Source organism: Colletotrichum chrysophilum (genome assembly GCF_026319265.1).
Source record: "Colletotrichum chrysophilum strain AFK26 chromosome Unknown scaffold_70, whole genome shotgun sequence".
NCBI classification, from domain to species: domain Eukaryota; kingdom Fungi; phylum Ascomycota; class Sordariomycetes; order Glomerellales; family Glomerellaceae; genus Colletotrichum; species Colletotrichum chrysophilum.
Genome location: NW_026517357.1, coordinates 96,956 through 120,112, shown reverse-complemented (window position 1 = coordinate 120,112; position 23,157 = coordinate 96,956). Strand labels below are relative to the sequence as shown.

At 53.6% G+C, this 23,157-nt stretch overlaps 6 protein-coding genes and 1 non-coding gene across 7 annotated transcripts; 2 read left to right on the top strand and 5 right to left on the bottom strand.

Annotated features, from left to right (window-relative positions):
• Positions 1 to 784: 784 nt before the first annotated feature.
• Positions 785 to 2,200, bottom strand: COL26b_008194 (uncharacterized protein; the record flags this gene model as incomplete). The annotated part of the gene is made up of 3 exons (XM_053180959.1): positions 785 to 1,409; positions 1,513 to 1,813; positions 1,999 to 2,200. 3 exons carry the CDS (start codon positions 2,198 to 2,200, stop codon positions 785 to 787), a joined length of 1,128 nt encoding a protein of 375 aa, XP_053035095.1.
• Positions 2,201 to 7,526: 5,326 nt separating this feature from the next.
• CAP2 (F-actin-capping protein subunit beta) lies at positions 7,527 to 8,503 on the bottom strand (the record flags this gene model as incomplete). The annotated part of the gene is made up of 3 exons (XM_053180958.1): positions 7,527 to 7,918; positions 7,986 to 8,413; positions 8,472 to 8,503. The coding sequence occupies 3 exons, from the start codon at positions 8,501 to 8,503 to the stop codon at positions 7,527 to 7,529; spliced, it is 852 nt and encodes a 283-aa protein (XP_053035094.1).
• A 904-nt stretch (positions 8,504 to 9,407) lies between these two features.
• COL26b_008192 (uncharacterized protein) lies at positions 9,408 to 10,951 on the bottom strand (the record flags this gene model as incomplete). Its single annotated transcript, XM_053180957.1, has 4 exons — positions 9,408 to 10,052; positions 10,107 to 10,237; positions 10,291 to 10,602; positions 10,660 to 10,951. The coding sequence occupies 4 exons, from the start codon at positions 10,949 to 10,951 to the stop codon at positions 9,408 to 9,410; spliced, it is 1,380 nt and encodes a 459-aa protein (XP_053035093.1).
• A 761-nt stretch (positions 10,952 to 11,712) lies between these two features.
• ATG22 (Autophagy- protein 22) lies at positions 11,713 to 13,972 on the bottom strand (the record flags this gene model as incomplete). The annotated part of the gene is made up of 3 exons (XM_053180956.1): positions 11,713 to 12,613; positions 12,707 to 13,484; positions 13,681 to 13,972. 3 exons carry the CDS (start codon positions 13,970 to 13,972, stop codon positions 11,713 to 11,715), a joined length of 1,971 nt encoding a protein of 656 aa, XP_053035092.1.
• A 3,071-nt stretch (positions 13,973 to 17,043) lies between these two features.
• Positions 17,044 to 17,135, top strand: COL26b_008190. The gene has a single exon. It is a non-coding gene; the product is annotated as a tRNA-Ser (tRNA).
• A 1,087-nt stretch (positions 17,136 to 18,222) lies between these two features.
• Positions 18,223 to 18,779, bottom strand: COL26b_008189 (uncharacterized protein; the record flags this gene model as incomplete). Its single annotated transcript, XM_053180955.1, has 2 exons — positions 18,223 to 18,476; positions 18,641 to 18,779. The coding sequence occupies 2 exons, from the start codon at positions 18,777 to 18,779 to the stop codon at positions 18,223 to 18,225; spliced, it is 393 nt and encodes a 130-aa protein (XP_053035091.1).
• Positions 18,780 to 20,190: 1,411 nt separating this feature from the next.
• On the top strand, positions 20,191 to 21,887 carry COL26b_008188 (uncharacterized protein; the record flags this gene model as incomplete). Its single annotated transcript, XM_053180954.1, has 2 exons — positions 20,191 to 20,615; positions 20,678 to 21,887. 2 exons carry the CDS (start codon positions 20,191 to 20,193, stop codon positions 21,885 to 21,887), a joined length of 1,635 nt encoding a protein of 544 aa, XP_053035090.1.
• Positions 21,888 to 23,157: the final 1,270 nt, after the last annotated feature.

Here is a 23,157-nt window from a genome sequence, read left to right as displayed (position 1 = left end):
GCCCAACCGAGTCGAGCTAGCGAGCTGTCTTGGGTTCGTCACGGGTGACGAATTAGATCGTACCTCGAAAAAGACGTCACAAAGCAAAACCCGCCTTCCAAAAAAGAGGTGTCAAAGGAAACCCATCAAGACTCGACCGAACCGATCCAGTCCGCCTCCGATCGCCCGCCTTCCCGTCTCCTTCCCCCATGTATGTGCCTGACTCCGGCGTCCAAAAAGCCGAGGGACGAGCTTCGAGAAGCACAAAGCTTCTTTATTGCAGCGGGGCCAAGCTCCAACTCCAAATAGGTAGGTAGCTGCCAAGGCAGGAGCATCCCAGCTCGAGTAGTCACAGAGGAAGCTGTCTGCAACGCACCAAGGGAAGGCCCTATGGTGAGCTCCAGATGTTTCAAGACGACCCCGGCAGGCATCCCCTGTCTCTGCCCAATCTGGAGCTTCCGCAGCCCAATTATTCTCATACACACTCACACTCTCACTACAGACAGCACCACTTTGGGGTCTCTTGGATTTTTTGGCCTAACTTTATTGAAGATTACGACCCTCAGAAATATGCCAATGTACATGGCCGGAGCAGCAGAAGAGGAATAAAAGGAAAAGGATATCTTGGTGTTACAATGCCCCGGCTCCCCGCCACTGGCTCCGGGATGCTTCTCGCAAACAAAGGAGCTCAAACAAACGATCCAACTGATATCATGACGCTCCGGCGCGCCGCGGCCCTAAATCTTCGAACCCGGTCGCAAGGTTTAACTCACCCGCACGCTTTTTATGCTTCTAGATCGTTCCGTTACGGCCACCAGTTCATCTTTTTGTAGCTCTCAATCACCTCCTCGATCAGCTCCTTGGTAAGTTTCGGCTTCTCGTACTTGAAACCAACGACGTTTTCCAGGCGGCTGCCGTCCATGCTTAGATCCGTGTCCTTGAGAAGCTCCTTCTCCATAAATGGCGTTAGGGGTCCCGGTCGTGCAATGCCCGCCTTCTCGAGCAGCTCGGCCCACGGGCCCATGAGATCGTCGTTGATGTCGTCGACAACGTTGTCCATGTTGAGGCGTGCAAAGGTGCTGATCAGCTGCCCCTGGAATCCCGTCTGAATCTTGAAGACGTCGCCAATGATCTCGGCCATGACACCCTGCGTGGTCACACCCTTGTCGACAACGTTGAATGTAGGCACCTTGCCCATAGACTTGTCGTCCCATTTGCTCTTTCCGGCGTCGTACCACGTGGTGATGTCCCAGAGCGCTCGCACAGCGTCCGAAATGTGCACCGTGTTTTGACGGAGGCCCTTGTCCCACAGCCACTTCATTTCGTCCTCAAGGTACTGGTAGACACGAGCCATACACAGTGCTGTAGCGACCCATTGCGAGGCATAGGGACCGTAGACGTGTGCTAACCGAACGATAATCAGGTTCAGACTACAAAAAAGGGGTTGAGTCAGCTTCACGAGACATGGAGACGTATGCCGAGATGGCAAATAATAGCTTCCAAGAGGGGCTGGCAAGGCGGCGTTGAACATACCCTTCCATCTTTGCCAGTTCCTCCTCAGCCTGGAGCTTGTAGACAGCAATCTTGCTCCAGGGCTTGATCTTGTCGCCCTCCTTGCTCGGTGAGGAGTCGGCCTTGTAGACCATGCCGGTGCTGAGCTCAACGAAGGCCTTCACCTTGCGCTTGGCGGCCTCCTTGCCGAGGGCAACAGACAGGCCAAGGGATCGCAACTTGTAAACCTCATCCTCTTGAGAATATCTCGTCTCACCGCCGCAATTGAAGACGTAGTCCCACTGTTTGCCGTCGGGCCGGTCGAATATCTTTGCTAGGGCTTCTGCACGAGGGTAAGGAAAAAAGCAAAAAGTTAGCCAAGAAGCGGGATTACAGTGGGTTCTCTGGGGGCGGCAGCAGATGGAAGGTGTCGGCGAGAGGCGAGAGGAAGACAGTACAAGACAGTCGTAGCATAGAAAGGAGGTGGTCTCTGGGGTTCGGTTCGTGGGATTTGTACGGGTGACTTACGTTCTCTGCTTGCATCTGCCTGCATGAACTTGCTGCCGGCGCAGGCGTCTTGGAACTCCGGGGCGAGCCATGCCAGTTGGGGCAGGGCCTTGTCGACGACGCGGACGTCTGATGCGAGATTGTTCTCGTGGATGTAGAGGGCCAGGAAGCGGCCAATGTAGCCCAGCCCCCCGATGATCAGGACTGAGGGTTTCTCGGCCATGTTGAGGAGGGGATGCTTTGGCGAGAGGGGGGAATTCGAGGGTGCGTTATTGCGAGAGTGTGTCGTCCAGGAGGAAAGGATGTGTCAAGCGCAAGTTCAACCGGTTGGGCAGAGGGGTTCGAGGTAGCGATTGTGGTGGTGCGGTGCACTGGGCACAGAGCGGTAGACCTAACGGGCAGCGGCGGCGGCGGCGGCGGCGGCGGCGGTCGCGGTAGTGGTGGGTTGGGTAGTGAGAGTGGGTGGTGGACGGCGGGGTTGACGTCTGTCCAAGTCCCAAGTTCAGGTCAGGTCGAGTTAGGGGTGATGTGCCCTGGCCCCTGGGAGCAAATGCAGCACCAGGATTGCGCGAGTTTAGTGTAGACTACGGTCCAGTACAGTGCAGTAGCAGAGCGGGATGGACGCGGGCGAAGCTCGGCAGGGGGGGAGGGAACTAGCCGGGACGGAGAGGACGGGTCGAGATGGAGGAGGGGGAGGGCAACGGTGCCTTTAAGTTCGAAATGCTGTGCCGTGCAACGAGAGGTGTTGAAGGGGAGGGGGGAGGCCGGAAGGGAGAGGAATAAGAAAGATATGCTTGTTGTGGTGGGTGTATGTAATCTATATACGTATGTATGTATTGTGTGTTGTGTGTTTGGTTTGGATTGTGTGCGTGTACGTGGTGCGTGTGTGTGAGTGGTGTCTTCTAGTGCAAAAGGTTGATGTTTGGTTGGTTCCGTCTGATGATATTAGAAACGACTTAAGTCGAGGTAACGTGCGCACGCAGAAAAGGCGAATAAAAAATTGCTACTTGAGACGACAGGTTGGTTCACCGCACAATTGGCTGGCTCTCACACTCTTCCCCTTTTTCGCCCACTCGTAGGTTAGTATCAGGAAAAGGAGGACCAAATTTTTAAGCGGAAATATGCAGTACGGAGCATCTCGCAGGAGAGAGAAAAAAAACCGAGGAGAAAAAAAAAAAAAAAAAAAGGACGAAACAGAACGGCCCTCGAGCAAGCGTCTCCTCCAATATGGTGCTGTCATTCAAAACGGGGGGGCCAGATGGATAATGGAGAACGGGGACCGTGGGATGGCTGCAAAGCGGGACGAGAGGGAACGGAGGAGACAAAATAATCTCAGGAACAAGCACTAATACCACAACCTGTGACTTTGCGGGACGGGATTGTCAGCCACGGCCATGCAACAGCAATGCGCCAGAAGATGGCCGGGTGGAGCTTTATGCACCTCCTTCTTTCTCTTTGACATTGGGATATTGCACACTCGAACTGCCTGCCTCCCATTCTCTTCCAATGTCTCGAATGGGGGGCTAAAACTGTGAGTGAGCTGCGCAATAAGACTGTTTGTTTGTCTGTCTGGCTTCAGGTACAGTACGAGTCGAGCGAGGTCGTGTCGACTCTGTTTACACTTTACATAGCTGCACCTATGTTCCCTACCTCAGCTCGGGATAGCTCTCCCACAACCTCCCCTCTACACTAACCAAGACCCCAAAAGTAACCTCTCCAGGAAATGAGAGACGCAGGGGAATGACGGTCACATTTTGCGCTTCCACACCGCCGGTACCAATGACGATGAAGGTTTTCAACCGGACACGCCAATTTGCCTCCTCGCCTCTTTGCCCTCTGGTCTCACCTATCCGTACCGCCGTAGCGGAACTCTTTTCACGGAGACTCGACTCCAAAACTCGTGGCCGCCAGGACAGGGAAGGAGCAACCTGAGAGCAGGAGGGGAGGAGCAAGCTGCGGCTGCGGTGGTCCCTACTCCCCCCCAATGAGAAAGGGCACCAAAACAGGTCGTACCTCCTGCTAATAAATTTACAGGGCTCGTGCTCCTTCGAAACCCCACATCGCTGCAGCAGCATCTCTCCCCCGGCCCACTCCTTGGCGTCCAGCCCACGCAAACTCACCAAGGCATTTCCCTTCCTCGACCAGCATCCACCGCCAACTGATCACGGGGCCGGCCACGCTGATCGACGAACAGCCGTGAATCAACGGATGGAACGTGTGCGTCAGGCGCCCAGAGCGCTGACTACCCGACCATGGCCTACCTTCGCCGTACACTACGAATATCCGAAGAGTACACTGCAACACCTTGGGAAGGGGAGTTGGGGCCAAGGGCCAAGGCCCATGGATGACGGATCGCAAACCCCGTCCGTCTCTTGCCCTTGTCGTTACTTTTCTCCGGCTATTGGCTTTCCATCGAATCCCACAGTGACACAGACAACAGAGACATTGATGCCATTTTCGACAAACGAATGCAAGGTACGCACACGTCTGCCTCTCATACCCTTACTCGGACTCCGTACCTTACCTAGCACTCTCAACTGGCAGAGCGAGCCACTCCCTACCCAGGCCAGTTCCAACAATGTCTCTCCCCAGTTCCGGAACACCTCTCATGCCGAACCAGGTCTCTCTCAACACATGCCTGGTTGATTGATTGCCTTCGCGTCCGGTGTCACCCACAGACTCCAACGTGGGCGACAAAAAGAGAAAGGCCGACAAAGAAAGGCCCCCATCATGGCCGGCTCACCATACCCTTATTCCCGGTCTTGCATTCGCACTTCCCGGCCGGCATCTCCGTCCTGGCTCCTCAATACCGCTGTGTCACCCGGCCCGGACAGGGAGACGGCAACCAGTTCTCAAGGCCGTGTCACTTCAAATCTTGTCTCACAACCAGCCTCGATTTCGGGTGACACACCCATCATGTCGGGATCAGACCACGAAATGAACTATGCATCCTAAACACCACGGCCGTCGACGGGAGCACGAGCTTTCTCTCCTGTCGTTGCCCTCTCATCCCAAGCCGCCGGCTAGCGCCAGCGGCGCGAGATGTCCATCCCATGGATCCCGCCCTGTTCCCGCTCAGGGGCCTCCCATGATGAGCTTCTCAGATGCGCGCCTTCTTGTAGGCCAGGACGCCGCCTTTCAACCTAAAAAGGGGGCCGACACACGCGCGCCGGCACGCTCCCACTGGCGGGTTCGGCCTCGGCCTCGGGCTTGCCCTTTTGACTTTCTATTCTCCCTGCATCCTGCATGCGGGGTCCTGGAGAGACGATCGGCTGCGCGTTCTAGAAGTCTTCCGGGATCTGTTCTGCAACGAATCTCGTATGCTTTCTTTTGCCGACTCGGCGACGTGTGCAGTCCATCCCGGTAGTCTTTTTATCTATTGCGACGGACCCTGGGTGATTTTAAAAAAGAGATCGGCGGTTGAGACACAGACAGTGCGCTCACCCCAACTATCAGCCCTCTCGTTTTCACCAAAAATAAAACAGAAACAGAGCCAAAGCCAGCGCCTACACGTTGAAGCTAACACGCATTCGGCCCAAGATCCAGAGCCGACTGACTATTGATCGAGCAAAATTTCCGATGTCAATCACAACCAAAGACCCACTCAGCCAAACAGATCTGCTCTTCAACTCGCTGCAGCAACCCTCGACTTAATCAACTCTGCGCGGACAGCGGGCCGAATGCCTCGCATGTCCCCGCCTACAATGAACACTTGCCAGCACTCCAACGCCTCAACCGCCAGAGTAGGTAGCATCAAGGTTTGTTGGGCATCAGCTGTTGACTGCAACACAACTGCGACATATTAATCAATATACCCTCCAAGTCGGCTAGTACTACGAGGCCTAGCATTGAACTACTTCTTGAGCTTCAGAACAACAAACAGCCGACAGAGGATGATACCTGTTGGTCAGACTTTCCAACAGATCTACAGTTGACTCGGTCATGGCATAAGGTTACCCACATAGTCACCATTCACTATGTTCCATCGTTTGGTCAACCTTTTCGTTGTAATTCTCGCTTTTGGACATACCAATCCCCGTCTTGGACTCGGCAATCTCGCAATGGCCGCTGTTCTCATCCCAGCCGCGCCTTGAGGATGTGTGCGCGGAATGAATACTGGATATACCCGAAGCAGGGGGGTTGGCTCAACCTTACGTATGGCACTTCTGACTTGCGTTGATGATGTGCAGCGGCTCACTAGCCAAGTCTTGCTCCATAAAGAACGAGTAATGGGCAGTTCGGTTGTGCTACGATGAGGCTACCGGGCTATTACAATTCCGTTCTTCCCCTAGAAATCCGCGGTAATCTTGGCTGTTTTCAGACCAAACAATTTAGGTTAATGACTGCTGCTTCTATAAGTATGCAAGTGCCGCCGCGATGACGTGTTCACACACACGCGCGTGCGAAAACGAGGCTGTCGTCTGAGTTGAAACTTGCGGCGCGCCCAAGTTCAAAAAGTAAACAACCGGTATCCCCCAATTTGGGACAATGCGGTTGCGAGGTTTATCTTGAGTCTCTTGCAAGATCAAACCTCTTCGGAAGATTGTCAGTTGAATGAATGAGATGGAAACCAGAAAAGGTCTTAGCGCATAGTCAGTTCTCTACTAGGTATTGCGACAACTTCGTCTGTAGGGATATTGTTCTTATCGAGTACGCAAGTTCCACTTCCAACTTTCAACGACTCAATTCCGCAGGTCGGCCAGGGCGAGCTTGACTCGGCAACCTGCCCCCTCCCTCTGCAAAGCACAGGGAAAAAGTACCTGTTAGCGAGATGAAGTTGGAACATACATCATTGAGAGAGGAGAGGAACCTCTCGCCTTCCAGATCGGGAAGGTGACGCTACGGGAAGAGCCTCACGGAGAACTGGAGGCCAATCGCTTTGGATCCAGAAAGGACCTCCTCCACCGCGATGGAAAAAGGCCTCCACCGCGATTTTTTTTAATCTAGCTGGTGGGCATCACACCGCTCTCACCGGGGCTGGGGCCTGGGCCTGGGCCTGGGCCTGGAATAGATGAGAGACCGCGATTCAACGAGTTGCACGACATGTCATTTCCACCTGGCTTTACCTCTTTGAGTTGTCCAAGTTGGGTTTTGGTGCTTTTTTGACCCAGACTGTGAAAGACGAGAAGGGGAAACAAGTTGCAAGACAAGAAACAAGCTTCCCAGGAACACGGGACGACATCCCAAATTGAAAAGTTACACGGAGTGCTTCTCAGCCACTCGTCAGCTTTGATATTGCCCCTGGCCCAGACGCGCATCCCTCTCTGGTCCTGCGAGGCAATGACGCTCCCTACTCCAAAGAGGACATGGGCCAAGACAAGGCGGGCAAGCCCTCATCTATCTGGGACCCCACGATCCCGACGCCTCGATGCACGAAGAGATCTGATCTAAGACAAGGGGGGGAGCAGGCGGCTTGAAACAGTACGACCCGATCTCTCGATAATCACCATGTCCAGCCGTAACACCATAATCTTTTTTTTTATCATTCCTCTCTGATAACTTCCGAAACAACGCACACAGCGCAACAATGCTTGCATCTAAGAATCAGATCACCTCTGCATGCTGCCAATGATCTCCCTCTGCGCCGCGCGGTCCCTCGCCCCCTCGCTAAGGCTGCCGATGCTCCGCAGGTCGCCGACGACGTCCTTGGCCTTGCCAAAGTAGACCTCCTGCAGCAGGTTGCGCATCTTGAGTTCCATATCCTCAACCAGGCGGCCGACGTTGGCAATGTGGCTTTCGTCGCCATCAACCGGCAGCTCCTGCTCCACCTGTCTCGTCATGTTGCCGCTCAGGTCCATGTCGCCCAGAGAGGCTGCCGAAGTCGACAGGGAGAGGATCACGGTCGAGGTAAGCTTGTACTGTGTGGTGCGGCCACGTTCGATGGCCTCGAAGACGTGGATCGAGTCCCAGACACCCTCGGCACTGCCACCAGGTGTCGCGGCTGTTGCAATGTCAGCGCTTTTTCACGTAGTGTCTTCATGGCCGGGCCCAGCAGGGCAGAGACGTACACTTCTTGAGCAGAACAACGCCGGCAAATCCATCGTCCAGGTTCCAGAAGTAGACACTGCTCACACCGCCCTCGTAGTAGAGATCCCGGTAGACGTCAAACGCCTCGTTGGCCTTGATCTCCATCTTGCGGACACGCTCGCTAGGGATAGCACCCTCGCCAGCACCCTCGCTGCCACCTGCACCGACACCACCGACGCCGCTCTCATCCAGAGGCGGGTCGAATTGGTTGCTCCATGGCGAGCGGTAGCTGTCGCCGTCACGGTTGTAGTCGCAAAGGAGGTAGTCGCGGCCCGTCTGCTTGCACCGCTTGACGGTCAGGGGCTGATCGACGGATGAGAGTAGGTCCTCGGTCAGATCTGGGGCGAGGGAGATGATGGCATTGAGGTGGTCGGTCGTGTGTTTCGGGTTCAGACGGCGGAGGAGGTCGCTGGAGGCGGGCTCGGGTTAGTGACATTGGAGACGATGGGTTGGGGGCCGGTGCTTACAGCGCCGAGTCGAAAGGGTCGACGGCGGCCATTGTGGCGCTGTGTGTGTATATATGTCTGGATCGGCGAGGCGAGAGTTTTCAGAAGCTTCGGCGGTGATGGGATGCGTTGTCGATGGATTGGATGTTCGAGGGGTGGGAGTGTTAGCGGAACGGACCCGGCGGGGTAGGGCGGTCATCAGCAGCCCCTGGGGAAGAACCCCACCACTCAATGTGAGCTCTCAAAGCACCGACCAGTTCCTTAGGGTAGTGGTGAGGTACGGAGCTACCATCAAGCGGCACGTCATGGCAGGACCAACACAGCTTGCCAGAGCAACCCGTACCGCAAAGCATGCATGTTGTTCGTGGCACCTCGCATCGTGAATTTTACAATATTTAAAGCGTCCTTTGTATTCATTCGTCCCCAAACAAAAAGCGCTCGTCGATATTCGACTTAGGAAAGAAACATAGACCAAACCATGTAAGCTCTAGGAAACTGCTCGTAGACTCTGTCTCCAGACTGCCATTCTGCTGGCCTTGCGCTCCTTTTCGTCCCCTTTTTTTGGACTCAACCTCCTCACTAGATCTACTACCTAACATGTTCTTTCCAACCTCACTATTGCGAAAAATCCGTATTCGCCAACGCCTCGCGAAGATAAATAGAGGCCCAACCACACCAAAGTAACCTGTCTCGCACCAGTCGCTCTCTTTCCCGCGCCCCCCTATGCGTGGCTCCCTTCAAACCAGCCTTTCTCATTACTTGAAAGGCTGTCCTGGTCATGTTCGAATCGTAACAGCTAAGAGTACTGCAGGGCCCATTGGAGAATGCCGGTTACGCAGTGCTTGCTGGAATAAATATAGCGAGAAGTAAAGTTGGGAACCCCACAGTCGCGTCCAAAAAGAAAATGTTGCCCTCGGTCAGGGCTCAAGAGTTGCCGGGCCGTTCGTAGCCACTTGTTCAGCTGATTTCAACGCTGCAAACGACGCAGAGCAATGGCTCCGTCCACACCTTGTCGCCTTCGGTGACGTTCTCGCGAAGGTCCCTGATCTCAATCTTCGGGGGGTTCATGTCCATCAAAATCTTCGCCTCAAAGAGCCCTTCGTAGGCCTTCGTGTCTGATGCCGCAATTCTCTTCTTCCCGGATCTAGCCTTTCGGGACGCCAAAGGGGCTTCGAGCGCAGAAGGCGTGGCGGGAGTCGTGGGGTGTTGCGAGACACGCTCGTCCTGAATGGCAGGGGTACCCTCGGTGACTGACTGGCCGTTCGGCTCTTCGGGAGCGTCGCTAGGCTTTGCATCGATTGTTTGCTTGACTTCGGCACCGCTTTCCGTGGGGCTCAGGGGAATGTTGACGCCATCGTCCATCTTCTTCTCCTCCTTCACTTCTTTCTCGATGTCGCTCTCCGCAACGGAAGCAGTTCCTTCGGTCGGGGGCTTTGCGGCGAAGTGGGGCTTGTCCCTGCCCAGTCGTTCGTACGTTCGCGTCAGGGCATCCTCCCGAAGGCAATGCTCGTGCAGCCACTTGCCGCACTCCTTGTTGGAGCATCCGATCAGGGTCTTGTCCGGGTTCGCAGGTTGTCGGCATTTGCAGGTACGTTCAACGGACTGCGCAAAGTTAGTTTTGCTGTGATCAGCGCAACGATGCGATCATATACCTACAGAAAGTTGTTGGGTTCGACAGTCAAAGGCCTGGCGCCAGTAAAGGGCCTCCTGTATTTCGTCATCGTTTTCCTCTATCCATTGCTTGACATTCGCAGGGAGCGTCACGCTGACAACGTTGATGATGTCCACTACTTCAAATCAGCACCCACACCACGGCTTCATCCCAATGCATGCGACTTACTGTGATTGGAGGCAATCAACTCGTTGTGACCATGGTACGGCTGGCGACCACCGGTATACTTCTTTCCCTCCATGGTTCCTTCAGGAAGCTCCTCCGGCCAGTACATCCAGTAAATTCGTGCATAGACGTGGTGCTCGTCGCTGGCGCGAATCTCCAAAATACGTGCCACCCAGTCATCCTCGGACTTTGATCTCTTGAAAGCCTTTTCGGCATCGCCGTCAGCAGATCCATCTACCGCAGCCTTCTGGCGCTGGACAGTTTGGTCGTTTGCGACGTAGATGAAACCCTCGCTGAAGTACTTTGTCCCGTTGACTGCGCCCGTCAGTGTGAGCGCACGACCATCACAGGGAGCGAACAGTGGAAACTTACGAACAAAGCTGTTGTACCTGGTCATTTCCAACCACTTCTTCTGAGGAACAACGTTGTACTCCAGGTCCAGAACGTCATTAGCGCTCTTGCCATTGAAGTCGCCGGACGGGGAGAAGGGAGAGAGTTGCTTCGAGCTCTTCTTGGCGTCATCCTCGTCTGGCTCCTGCTTCCTTCTCTTTTTGGATTTCTTTTGTGCCTTGGTGTCGGGTTCGGCGTAGGTGATGCTGAAGGGGCACTCGGCCTTGTTTTCCTCGACCTCGGCGCGAGGACGTTTGCGCGCGGAGGACGACATGGTGCAGGTCCGAGGTCGCAAACCGGACTTGGGTTCGGGTATCGCGCAGAGATGATGAGCGGCGTCGGATAGCGTGGTTCGAAGATATTTGAAACGATTGAAACGGTGATAGATGGTCGATGAGTTGTCGCGACGGAAGGAAAGGAGGACGGGGTGGCTGGAAGAAAATGGGTCGCCTGTTGACCGGGGTAGATGAGGCCGAGTGGCAAGCGCGCCGTCCCGGTCGAGCTTGCGAAGACACTATGACAAGTGTACGATGGCTCTGGCAGGCCTGGAGATGATACAGGCCAGGTATCAACGACCAATGATGGCCACGATGCGCAAAGTTGGAAAAATCGCAGGTCGAGGACAGGAGCTGGCGATCCGGGTCGAGGAACGGCGCGTCGAGTAGGTAATCACAGCCACCTGAGATTTTCTGAAGGCGCATCACGTGATCTCTTCGGAGTTAGCAGCACTGCCTCGCGTAAGCACATACAATTGCAACATGGCATCCGCCATTGACAATTCTCCGCTGAATGCGCCGGCAAAAGTCAATGCACCTTCTGGTATTATTTCTCTTACACTTGATTCGCTGTGAGGGCGCAAACAATACAGCGCCGCCAACGACAAGGCGACACCATCAAAGGTCATGAAACGCTGTGTTGAATCATATCTACCCTAGGCGTATGCACTTTTCTGAACCGCAAGCCAGAAACCGAATGAAGGATAACAAACATGGCTGGCAGCCATCATAACGCCGTGCTATGCAATGCGCCCGTATGCTACCGTCTGGTCCGATCATGCTCATCTTCCTCTTCATCATCGTATGCGCTGAGAATGGGCCGGTCCTCGCTCTCAGTCTCACTTTCAACTCCTCTGTGCTGGCTCTCAAACCCCTCGATCGTCTCCGCAAGCCTTTCGCCCTCACGCTTGCCTCTCTCCACGTTGACGCTCCAGATGAGGGGCGCCGGAATTGCTACCAGAGCCGCCAAAAACCAGAACGCTGGTCGGATGTCTCCTGATCCATCAATGATGGCTCCCACGATCGCCGGCCCAAACACACTCGAGCCCTTGTCCGTGATGGCGTATAAAGCATAGAAAGCCGCTTCGGAACCGGGAGGAATAAGCTCGCCGTAGACTGATCTGCAAAAGCTCGACACGCCTGCTAGCACAAGCCCATACACCGCGGCCAAGGGATACATCTCCCAAGGCTGTTGCAGTCCGCCCACGCCCCAGTTCCGCACAAACGGAATGTAGCCGAGAAGTCCGTAAATCGGAATGAGCTCGAAGAGGCCGATGCAGACCAAAATCGTCTGGTGGGGCTTGAGATTGAGCTTGCGCGAGATGAAGGCCCAACTAAATGCTCCGATGACCCCGAACGTAGTGGATATAACATTGATCATCCCCAATGCCCAAGGCTTCATGTGAAGCTGGGTCTTGGCGAAGAGAATCGCTGTGGATGACGTCGTTGCCACGGCATCTGAGAGGAAGAACCAGGCAACGATGAACAGCATGATGTCCCTGAGGCGTCGAGCAAGCTGAACTGTCCTGAAGAGAGAGCTCCAGGCGTTCTTGGTGTAGCTCAACCAAGCACGAGCGCCCTTACCCGAGCCGGAGTCGATGGGCATTGGTGGGCCCGGTCTCGGGCGCAGCCACATGGCGGCCGGAATAGTAAATATTGTCCTGTTCGTTGAAAGTCAGCTCCGGTTATACACAACATATGATCAGGGCCAACAATGCGGACGATAAAGACAACAGAGACGAGATGTTACATACCACCAGGCACCAACAACAAAAAGCACAACCCTTTGCGACCATGTCGAGTTCTGCATCGCAATCAGAATGACAATAGCGACGCATTGCACAAACAATCCGGCAATGTAACCGGTTCCGATGCCCTTGGAAGATATCTGGGTTGAAAGGTGAAGCTCCACCGAGGTGATTTCCTCATGAGTAGCTTTCCTTACTAGAGGATGACCATGATGAGCATTCTCTCCAAGCAATGCGGTGGTGGAGTCTTCTACATCGCCAACAGCCGAATCTTCATCGATGGGAGTGCCATTCAAAGGCTGCGACTCCATGTCCGAGTTACCGAGATCTGGTGTGTGCACCGTCGCGGACGCCAAAACCTCGGGATGGTATCGCACGAGAAGAGGGAGGAATGAGTTCAGAAGTACGAATGATGCGCCAAAAGATGCGTTTGAAATGATGGCCAGCAACGCGCCGAGTATGTATATGCTCTTGTTGACGAAGATGTATGCCATAACTGAGAAGCTACCGACCCACGCGAAGGTGAGCAAGAGCTTCTTCCTCGAGTCGCCATGGTCGGCAGCGCTGCTGATACTCACGACCAGGAGAGCCTGGATCAAGACGCTGATTGAGAAGGTGTACATGGCGAAGCTCGCGGTGTTGATTTCCATCCCGAGCACATAGACGATACATTGTCCATCGGCCTTGTTCTTGGAATCGCTCGTGCCACAAGGGGTCGTTCGGTCCGACAATAGGACGCCATTTTCGCGAGCGAGTGTCTCGAGGAGAATCGGGATGAATGAGCCTGTGAATCAGGTCTTGTCAGCACCAGCAACGTCAGAGTCAGGTGTTGGAGGGGCGCATTGATGTAGACATGTTTCCGTGTCTTCCGTCGGGGAAGCGACAGTGTTATTACGAGCTGGTTGAACATACCGATGGCTGAGAAATGTCAGTTCGTGAACATGGTCAGATGCAAGGCGGGGAGGATAGCTATTGCTTACCACAAATAACATAGGTTTCGGCAGCAAAGGCGTAGGCGTACCAGCCGTTTAGCTCCTTCTGGCTGGTGGGACGGGTATCTTCACCCTGATATCGGCCTTGGCCATGGAAGAAGCCATCACTGCTGCTTCCAGGACTCATCCTGTCGTAGTCTGAGTCGCTGTCGGAACGTTCGTCGTCAGCCTCAAAGTCGGAGGTGAAGGAGCGAAAGGAGCGTTTGGACAAGGTCGAGAGGCGCGACCATAACCTTGGTGCAGGCGGCGGGCGAGCGTGTTCCTCATGCCTGGGAGCCATGGGTGACAAGCAATCAAGCAGCACAGCACAGCACTGACACGGGCGGCTAGGCTTAACTTTACTGGATGGAGCAGCTGACTTGGCGGGCTGTCTCACTCCGGTCGCAGCACGCAACCTCCAGGGCTGAACTTCCGTCCGAGTTTAGGCTGCAGAGGCAACCAGGAACAGCCAAATCTCCAGGTTCCCGCGCCAGGTACCTTGCCAAGGTGGGCAGACAGCGGAATGCACGGCGAGCAATGCGGATAGATTGGGGGTTGGGGTTGGCGAATGCAGGTTGGACTAGGTACCTAGCACTGGGGGCGTCGCAACAGTGCTAGGCACCACCACTTTGAGCTTGACCGATGGACTGCTGTCCTGCTGAGAGGTGTCGAGGGGGGCGCCTTCGCTGCTGTGGGCGGACCACTCGGCGTATTTCCAGTAGCTGCACGGCACCTCACCGGCCAAGTTCTGACTGGAGGCTGCCGTCGGGGGAAGCGAGTGCTGCTGAAGATGTTCCAATAGAAGTCGAGGACGGGCGGCAGGTCGGATGTTGTCGTTGTCTTTGCCTTCAGTGGGGTGTCTCGCAAAGGAAGCCTGCCGAAAAGGGCATGTGGACTGGACTGGTTTCGAGGAAAACCGGAGATGGGAGGGTGTTGGCTTTAGGAATCGTGCAACGAAGCTGACAGGTGACTGTTAGGTGACAGACCGAAGGTGCGGGTGACGACGACGCAATGAATTCCTTGCGGACAGCAACATGAGGCCACCGCGACTGCGACAATGGTTATCTGGATCGAATCCTGGAAGAAGGAGGGAAAAAGACAGAAGCAAGAAAAGAGAAGGTCGGAGGAAAAGTAGGTCAAGGAGTCGTCGGGCAGGTTGAAGAGACCCGACTGTGGGCCGGCGCGGTTGGTTATATGGCGGCCAAAGGAAGGAACCACACCGCGTGAGGCAAAGGCCAGCTCCAAGGTGACAACGTCAATGTCAATCCATGGTCTTCCCCGGAGTGGACGACCAGACTTCTCCATGCCTTCTCCGACTTTCCAGGCCTGCCGTACGAATACGCTTGCGTTGTTGCAAGTTATTAGCCCAAGCCAACTAGGTGCTGCAGTAAGCTTGAGCCAAGGCCACCACCTCTTTCTTTCCACCTCCACAACCTTCTCTACCTTACCTTACTTGTACTGTCCGTCCCATTCATCGCCTTTCCACCTTCCTTCCATCACGCCGTCCTTCCCCGAACCTAGCTGCCCCCTGGTCGCATTGAAAACGCCTTTGCCCAATCTCCTAGACATGCGACCGCAGATATTGTTGTGCTTTCCAATGCATCATCGCCGATGAATGGTGTCCTTCATGTTTCTAGCGCCGCTGCCACGCTTCAAGCATGCGGCGCTATGAGGCAATGAGCTCCAGTCATCGTCAGAAGGTACGCGGTGCCGACAGCCATCGTGAGACGAACCGGGGGCCTCATTCGTCCGATATTCCAAGCTCAGCGTGCGTCGATGGATATGCGTTGCACTCGATTTTGGATTGGGCATTGGCCGCCGCTCGCCTGCATCTACCTGCACCATACTTTCCCATCCATCTCAACCCTGGTTTAGCACTTTGCCATTGACACCACCCTCACCGCAAGAGGGCGAACTGATGAACATTGGCCACACTTTTATCTCCCCTCGTACAGCGTTTTCTCTCATCCCGCAAATCTTTCGTTGTATCTACGCATCAGATAGTAGCTTACCCGCTGTGAAGGCATCGAAAACCCTCTCATGATGAACAAGAAGCCCTGCACAATTAGAAAAACCTGCTCTGGCATGACCAAGGAGCGGCGAAATCGCAACTGATCAAGTAGTCGTCTCTTGGCAAAGAGCCGCTGCCGCCTTGGGAGGGGCTAGCTTCGCTGCTGATTGAGATGGACCTCTACCTACAGTTATCTGACTCAGTATGACTTTGCTGTTGTTCTAACATTCTCTGATGTTGGTATGCCCACAGCACCATATTTCACTACATCGAAAACTATGCGATCTGAACTCTGCCTTGCATCCTGCCCTCTAGGCTCTGGCAACACTGCGGCAAAGTTTCGTGACGATCCGAACCGTACTGGGGCTTGCGGGGGTGGACATTCTGCAAGTGCCTTCGCGATCTGCGCGCCCTCTTGACTTCGCTGCCCACCACACTTCAACTCCCGTTGGACCCTGAAGGACGATCACCGGCTTGCGAGCTGGTTGGCGTTAAGACTACTTAGCGCAAATCGCGCGCAAACCAAGAAAACTATTTTGTAATCCCTCGCAGCTTGAACATGGTTTTGCCTGTCACACTACAGTCAGATCCGAAATACTGCTTATTTGTGCCATGACCTTTTCGTACAATTCCATGTCCGCCCAAAGCCAAAGATGGGACCACTTTCCGGACTTCACCGCCTCAACTTTTAAAGTTACCCGGGGAAGGGTCTGTCGTCGCCAGGACCCAGAAATACCCTGGTGCCTCTCCGCAATGAGATGAAACGGGCCGACGTTGGGTCTGAACTCTGAAGCTTCCATTTCTCTGTTCAATAATGTTGTCGCAGAGACAAAGCCGACATAACGAGCGCTGGCCATGTGCCAAAACAACAGTTTCCGGTCTGTTGGATCGACTAAACTCTAGTTCGCTCGTGAAGTTGCAAGCTTGACAGTTTCAACGACGCCGACAAAGTCCGATTCTCTCGCTCTGAGACTTTCATGTTCTGCTAAGCATGACCGGATTACATCATCAATCGGCTCTGCGGACCTGCGACAGGATCGGTGTGCACGGACCATATCGTCGGCGCCGATGTTCCCCACATCCCGGATATCATCGGAACTCTCAGTGCAGCATTTGCAGGATACACGCAGGAAATCCAAAAGTTGAACGAATTGTGAACATTGCAACGCATGGATGTTTTTAAACGAATCTGAAAGCTCTCTTCTAAATTGAATTAACACGTTTGAGATGCGGCTTGTTACGGCAACATACGTGGGGACCTCAAAGCGCGCCGCCGCCACACACGAATACGAAGGATGGCACAACACCACATTCCACCCACCCCTAGGGTATTATTTCACAATAAGATCAATCAAACACGTGGCGAAGTGTCCGAGTGGTTAAGGAGTTTGACTCGAATAAATGTTGGAATCAAATGGCTTCGGCCGCGCAAGTTCGAATCTTGTCTTCGTCGATGTCTTTATTTTTGCCCTTTTTTTCGCATTATGCGTCTGTCATGTTGTGCGGTGTTGACTTAACCGAGAGCACATACAAAGCACAGATAGAGTTCGTTCATCTGATGCTGCTTCTGTCCGTATCTTCTTTCGTTCAAAGCATATCCCTGCAGAGCGTCAAGTCGGATATACACCAGATACCGCAACTCTCCGTTCACAGTTGTGTTTTGAATTGAGACCGCCTGATTCCTCTATTGGCGCAGCTACATTCCCTGTGCACAAAACGACTTATGGATTTCTACATTGCTTGAATTGAACTTTTGTGGCTGATCTCGGTGACCTTGTGAGACGAGGCTAATACAGCTGCTGGTATCTTGACGTGTTTTTCTCTTCTCGAACACCCAATACAAACAAGTTGTATTTGGATAGTGTTTTTTTATCCGGGTCAAAAGAGAGCAAGAAAGACTGGGTAAACCAGAAGAGGCCCTGTGTTTCCCCTGTGCTAGAGCGACTATCTGTTGAGGATATTCACTATATATTACTGTCGTCGTCTTCATCGTCGCCGTCGTTGTTATTATCTTCGTCTTCGTCATCGTCATCGCCTATATGACTTTTATCATTCCTCGCATGTTTGTCCCTACTGTCGTACTCGATTCATGAAGAAAGGGGGGATGTTTGCGATATTAAGGAGATGTGCTGATTAGATCTAGAGGACAAATTGTACGCGCTTTCTTGGTCACTGTTTCAGTTGCTGATGTTGAACTTGATTTTCGCAACAGAAATTGCGACATTGACCCGGATTTTGCTGATTGACTCATTACAAAAGCCCGCAATTGAGAAATTTGATGCCACGGTAAATTGAGCCAGCAGCAGGATATCATTCAAAGTTCTCAAGAGGAAGCATATCTATGAAAATGGGGATATCGTGAAGGGTAGGTATGTTAACAACTTCCAACCAAAAGCCACCCATACGCACAGCACACAACAACAGTCTGGTGCCAATCCAGGCATCCCGCCACCACATTAAACATCCACATCATTCTGTCAGCCATGCATTCTTTTCGCATCATTTTCAATCTGCACCCGCTCACGCCATGCCAGAAAATTTTACTTCTTGTGGAAAGGAGCAAGGATCTTGGCCTTGAGCTTGTCGGCGACGCTGACGCCAGCAGTGCCGTCGGCGCGGGCCTGGGCGGCGGCCTTCTTCTCGTGGTCGATCGACTTGTGCGCGTTGCCAGCGCCGCCGCGGCCGCCGTGGTAGTCCTGGTTCTCGGTCGAGGGGCGGTAGGCCTCCTCGGGGACGAGGTCCTTGTCGGAGCGTGGGGCGGGCGCAGAGCCTGCGTCGCCAATGTTGCCGGCACCTGTGATTTGCATACAGTCAGTCGATGAGCGGCGTTTCTCAAGAGGGCGACTTTGCGACGCAATTACAAAGGCGGTGGGGTGAGGGTCGGCTTCGTGAGCTCATCGCGCCGATGCCGCAGGGGGCTGGGGGTGACGCTGATAAGAAAACGGATGTCTTATGTACCTCCTCTGCCTGCGCTGTAGGCTCCGTGGCCCTGGGAACCCTCAGGACCGGTCCTCACGACTTCGCCATCGACGTACTGGGTGTCGTCGGGGTTGATGTTTCCAGCTCCGCCGCGTCCGTGGGATACTTCGGCCGTCATTGTGAATGGGTTTGTTGTAGAGCGATAAATGTGGTGTGATAGTTGTCTTTCGGGGGTACTTGGTCTTGGCAGGTGAGTCTGCGATGCTTGGGATGAAGAAATCTTGTCTAAAAAAGAAAGTTGGAGCGACGGCTCGATATTTTATTCTGCAGGATCACAAGCTTTGGACCAGGGGACAGGAGGAAAACAGGTACGTCAGTAATATTATATATAGATAAGGCATCGGTTCCTGGCAGCTCGTCGTCACATCATAAGATAGAGACAGACTGAGAGAAAGAGTACAAAGTACCTACATCGGATCACCTACTACTATCAGTGACTCCAGACCCCCAAGCTAAGGTTATCTCGAGGCGGCGCACGCCTGCAGTCGACTGCGGGATGTCTTAGCGTCTTGGCCCCTGGCACTTTGCGAGTGGGAGGCACCGTTTCCATGTTTCTGTCCCTTCTTCATCCTTTCCATCGGGCACATCAGCCTTCAGCCATGCATGGCACGCACGCACACTCACTGGCCGCGTCCCGCGGCGGGACAGTACTTGCACATGTGCTGAGCACCACACAGACACCGACCAACGGTTCAGATGGCAGCTCAGCGAATGACAGTCGGCCCCTGCCCTGATAAACCCTGGTTTACGTACCTGAATTTCGTGAGAGCTCCGGAGACCATCCCGCATCGAACGTGTCTTGCCCAGCCCTTCGGTATTGTGTAAAGCACAGACGCAAGCTAGTACCTTCGCGAAGGATGCTGCTGCTGCCACCTTATCTCGACGCCAGCAAGCAAGCGGTGATTCGAACTCTATGGAAAGCTCTACCCTCGAACTCATCATGAGCCCGTTCGCACTTCCCATCCTTGGCGAACTTTACGCTCGGGAAAGAGGTCTGATGATCAACCTTGAAGGAAAGCAGGGATACCGCCTGTTTTCTCCAGAGCAATGTCGTCATATGAGGCATCCCACAATTCGACTTTCGCATCCTATGTCTCCAACAACACTATGTGCGATGTCTTTCCAACTTTCACACGTTAATAGAACTCAGCACCAGCTTGACTTCCCCGTGTGGTCGGTCTCATTCGGCCAACTCACCCGCTCGCTGGGTTGTCCAGCAATGGCGAACCAGCTACAGCATTAAGAGGCGTCGAGCAACAGGCGTCGAGTGAGCACCGAGAGTGACGTTCCACTCAAGCTATCCCGTCAGCCAAGACCAACGAATGGGATCACATAGCCCGTATTTCTGATGGTCGCCCCGGCGCGCGCATGTCAGCTTGGGACATGCAACCTTCCATTGGCCACGATACAGCAGGCAGAATGAGGGGTGAAAGGAGAGATCGCCGTATATCAACGCCGGAACGACCGCATCGCCAAGTCGACCCCATCTCGGAAACCTGCCAAACTACACCTTCTTGTCTCTCATCAGCATGGAGATCTTAGGCACAGTCACTTCGGTATTTGAACTCTGCAGGATCACGAAGGACTTGCTTGAGACGTTCGCCAATGCGGGGCAGGATGTCACCCAGCTCAAGTACGAGCGCAACTTGACCGAGCTGCTCTGCGTAACTTTACAGGCGCTCATTGACAAGGATCCGAATATGCAGCATCGTGCGAATGGCAATAAAGCTTTGCTGATGAAGAGTTTCAGGGATACTATGGAGGGCATCAAATCGACGCTGAAACTCTTGGAGAAGAAGCTCAGAAAACTCAGCGTCAACGCAGACGACAACATTATCGCAAAAACGCGGCTTGGAATTTATTGGGTGCTCAATGAAGGAAATTTTAAGGACCTACTTGAGAGCCTCAGGAATCAGAGATTAATGATGAACTCTTTTGTCGGCTTGTACAATGCGTGAGTGCTTTCGAGAGACGAGTTTGAGTCTGCAACGTGCCACTCATCTAACATCACATTAGGGGCCAGACACTGGACGTGAAATCGATGTTGGGGAATATTCCACCGTCAACTCCGATGAGATCCGGAGAGATCGATCCAGGTTACGCGGAGGATCTGCTGAAAGCCGTCAAAGGCGGCCAGCTCGACAGTGTTGAAAGCGTGTTGGCCCGAAATGGCGACATCAACGTGGCCTTGGAAGGCGGAGACCGCGCAGTTCATATTGCCGCTCGCAAGGGCTCCTTGCCTATTCTCGAAAGACTTCTCACCCTCAGCGCTGATGTTCACGTTTCGAACAACGTCCGCGATACTCCCCTACATGCGGCTCTGAAAGCTGGACGGATAGAAACAGCCATGGCATTGCTGTTACGGGGCGCTAGTTGGAAGAGCCTGAACAACGATGGGTTCAGCCCGTTGCACCTCGCGGTCTTACACTCAACAAGCCCCGTCGTTCACTACTTACTGGACAGAGGAGCTGACACGGGCCTGCTGGACCTTAAAAGCCGAACACCTCTCAAACTAGCCTGGCACCCTCTGGGCAAGGATGGCAAGAAGGGCACGGTTGACATAGATATCATGCGGGCCTTGGTAGGTCACGGCGCCAGCCCGACGCCGACGGACGAGAGAGGAAGAACGCTGGTTCACCTTGCCGTCAAGGAGAAGCGACCGGACTTTGTAAGGCTGCTCGCTTCCAAGTCTGCTGATATGAACGCCAAGACCAACGACAAGAGTACGCCACTGCACGTCAGCATAACCTCGGACGATCTGCCCATGACCCGTCTATTGCTCGATCTCGGGGCAAACCCCAACGAGAAGACGGTACATGGCGGTTCACCCCTCATGTTTGCCGCTCGAGGAGGCTCGTTGCCAATGATGCGCCTGCTACTCGATCGCGGCGCCCAGAAATTCTACAAAACGCCCCAAGAGACCAACGCCTTCCTATGGGCCTGCTATGGCGGGCATATCACATGCGCCAGCTTCTTGCTCGGTTGTGGGTATGGGCCGTCCAAAAGGGCAGCCGCGGACTTCACAGCACTCCACTACGCAGCTGCAAGGGGCCACATGGAAATGGTGAGGTGGTTGTTAGAGCTGGGGGTCAACAAGAGTATCACATCAAAAAACGTAAGGGTCCCGTTCAAGGCCAGCGGGACGGCAGCAGAGGTTGCCAGAGCACACGGGCATAGCAAGGTTGCCGAGGTCATCGAGACCTTCGTGGACGAGCAGACGTACTAGTCGTTTCATCAACAAGCCTGCTAGTGTAAACAGGCAGGTTATCTCGAAGGATCAATATAGCAGATGCAGCTTGTCTGATACCAGCTTTTATTGGCTAATTACTCTCTACGGTCGAGCAAACATCTGCTTTGAATTGTCATTGGTACGAAAGTCGTGCCATGATGTAAATGGCGATCATTCATAAATATGGATGGCCGCAGATCTCATAACTGTGTGAAGTGAGCGTCGGCATCACCACAGATGCCTCATAAGACGTACTGACAAAAGCTTCGGTTGACCTGAATATACGTGTCCATAGATAGGTTCAACCTTTGTATGTCGACTTTTGACAACCAACTAATCGTCTACTCTTTAGTCTTGAGTGCTTTCGAATGCGGGTTTCCGAGTAAAGACGCGGGCCTATCGGATAATTGTGAAGTTGTAGGTTTCGCAAAACTGCGACGGGGAAGGTCAGAATACTACCTTACCGCAGACATTAGAACAGGGTCAACGCCAGTAGTCCCAACGAGCATGGTCTTCATACTGGATTACCCTAACATGAGAGGGAAAGAGGAAGAGTATCTGTATATACATATGCTGAGAACTTGCCGTTATTCGGAATAACAAAAACAGACAAGAAAAAATAAAACAATGGGCGGCTACTGGAGATATGTAGAGCCACCTAAGAACTCGAATCCTCGAGCTGTGCCGAAACCAGACACACAATCCGCCGCTATGCTATCTTGCGACGGTGGTCGCACCCATTGTTGCGGAATCTGGAAGGTGAGGTTGACTATGAGGGAAGGAGCACTTACTCCAGCGGGCCTGTGTCGCGACTTTGACGTTATAGTACCGCAGTTGCTCCTTCCACGAGACGTCACAACTGATTTGCGCCAGTATGCAGCAAAATTTAGGCATATAGCTAGCAAAATGCTGAAATTACGGATTCTCACTTATCTATATTTCCCTCTATGTGAAGAGTATCCTTGCCCTTAGGGCCCTCATCGTACGAAATTCTCATAGTAATCCCCGTCACTATCTATGATAAGTCTTGCTGCCTCTGTCCCGGTCCTGCTGCTTCTCAAATACCTCTTCTCACCTGGACCCACGATGAATACTGTTCTATGATTGATTGTGATATGATTAGACGGTCTCTATCGTTACAGTTGTGGCCGTCGTCTTCGTCGTTTTCCTCTTCCTCGGGCAGCCCGGCTGTCTTGAGCACCTCCCTCACTGCTGTTAACAATATCTCCTGCATCACAACCAATAATCATCCAAAGCAAGTACGTGG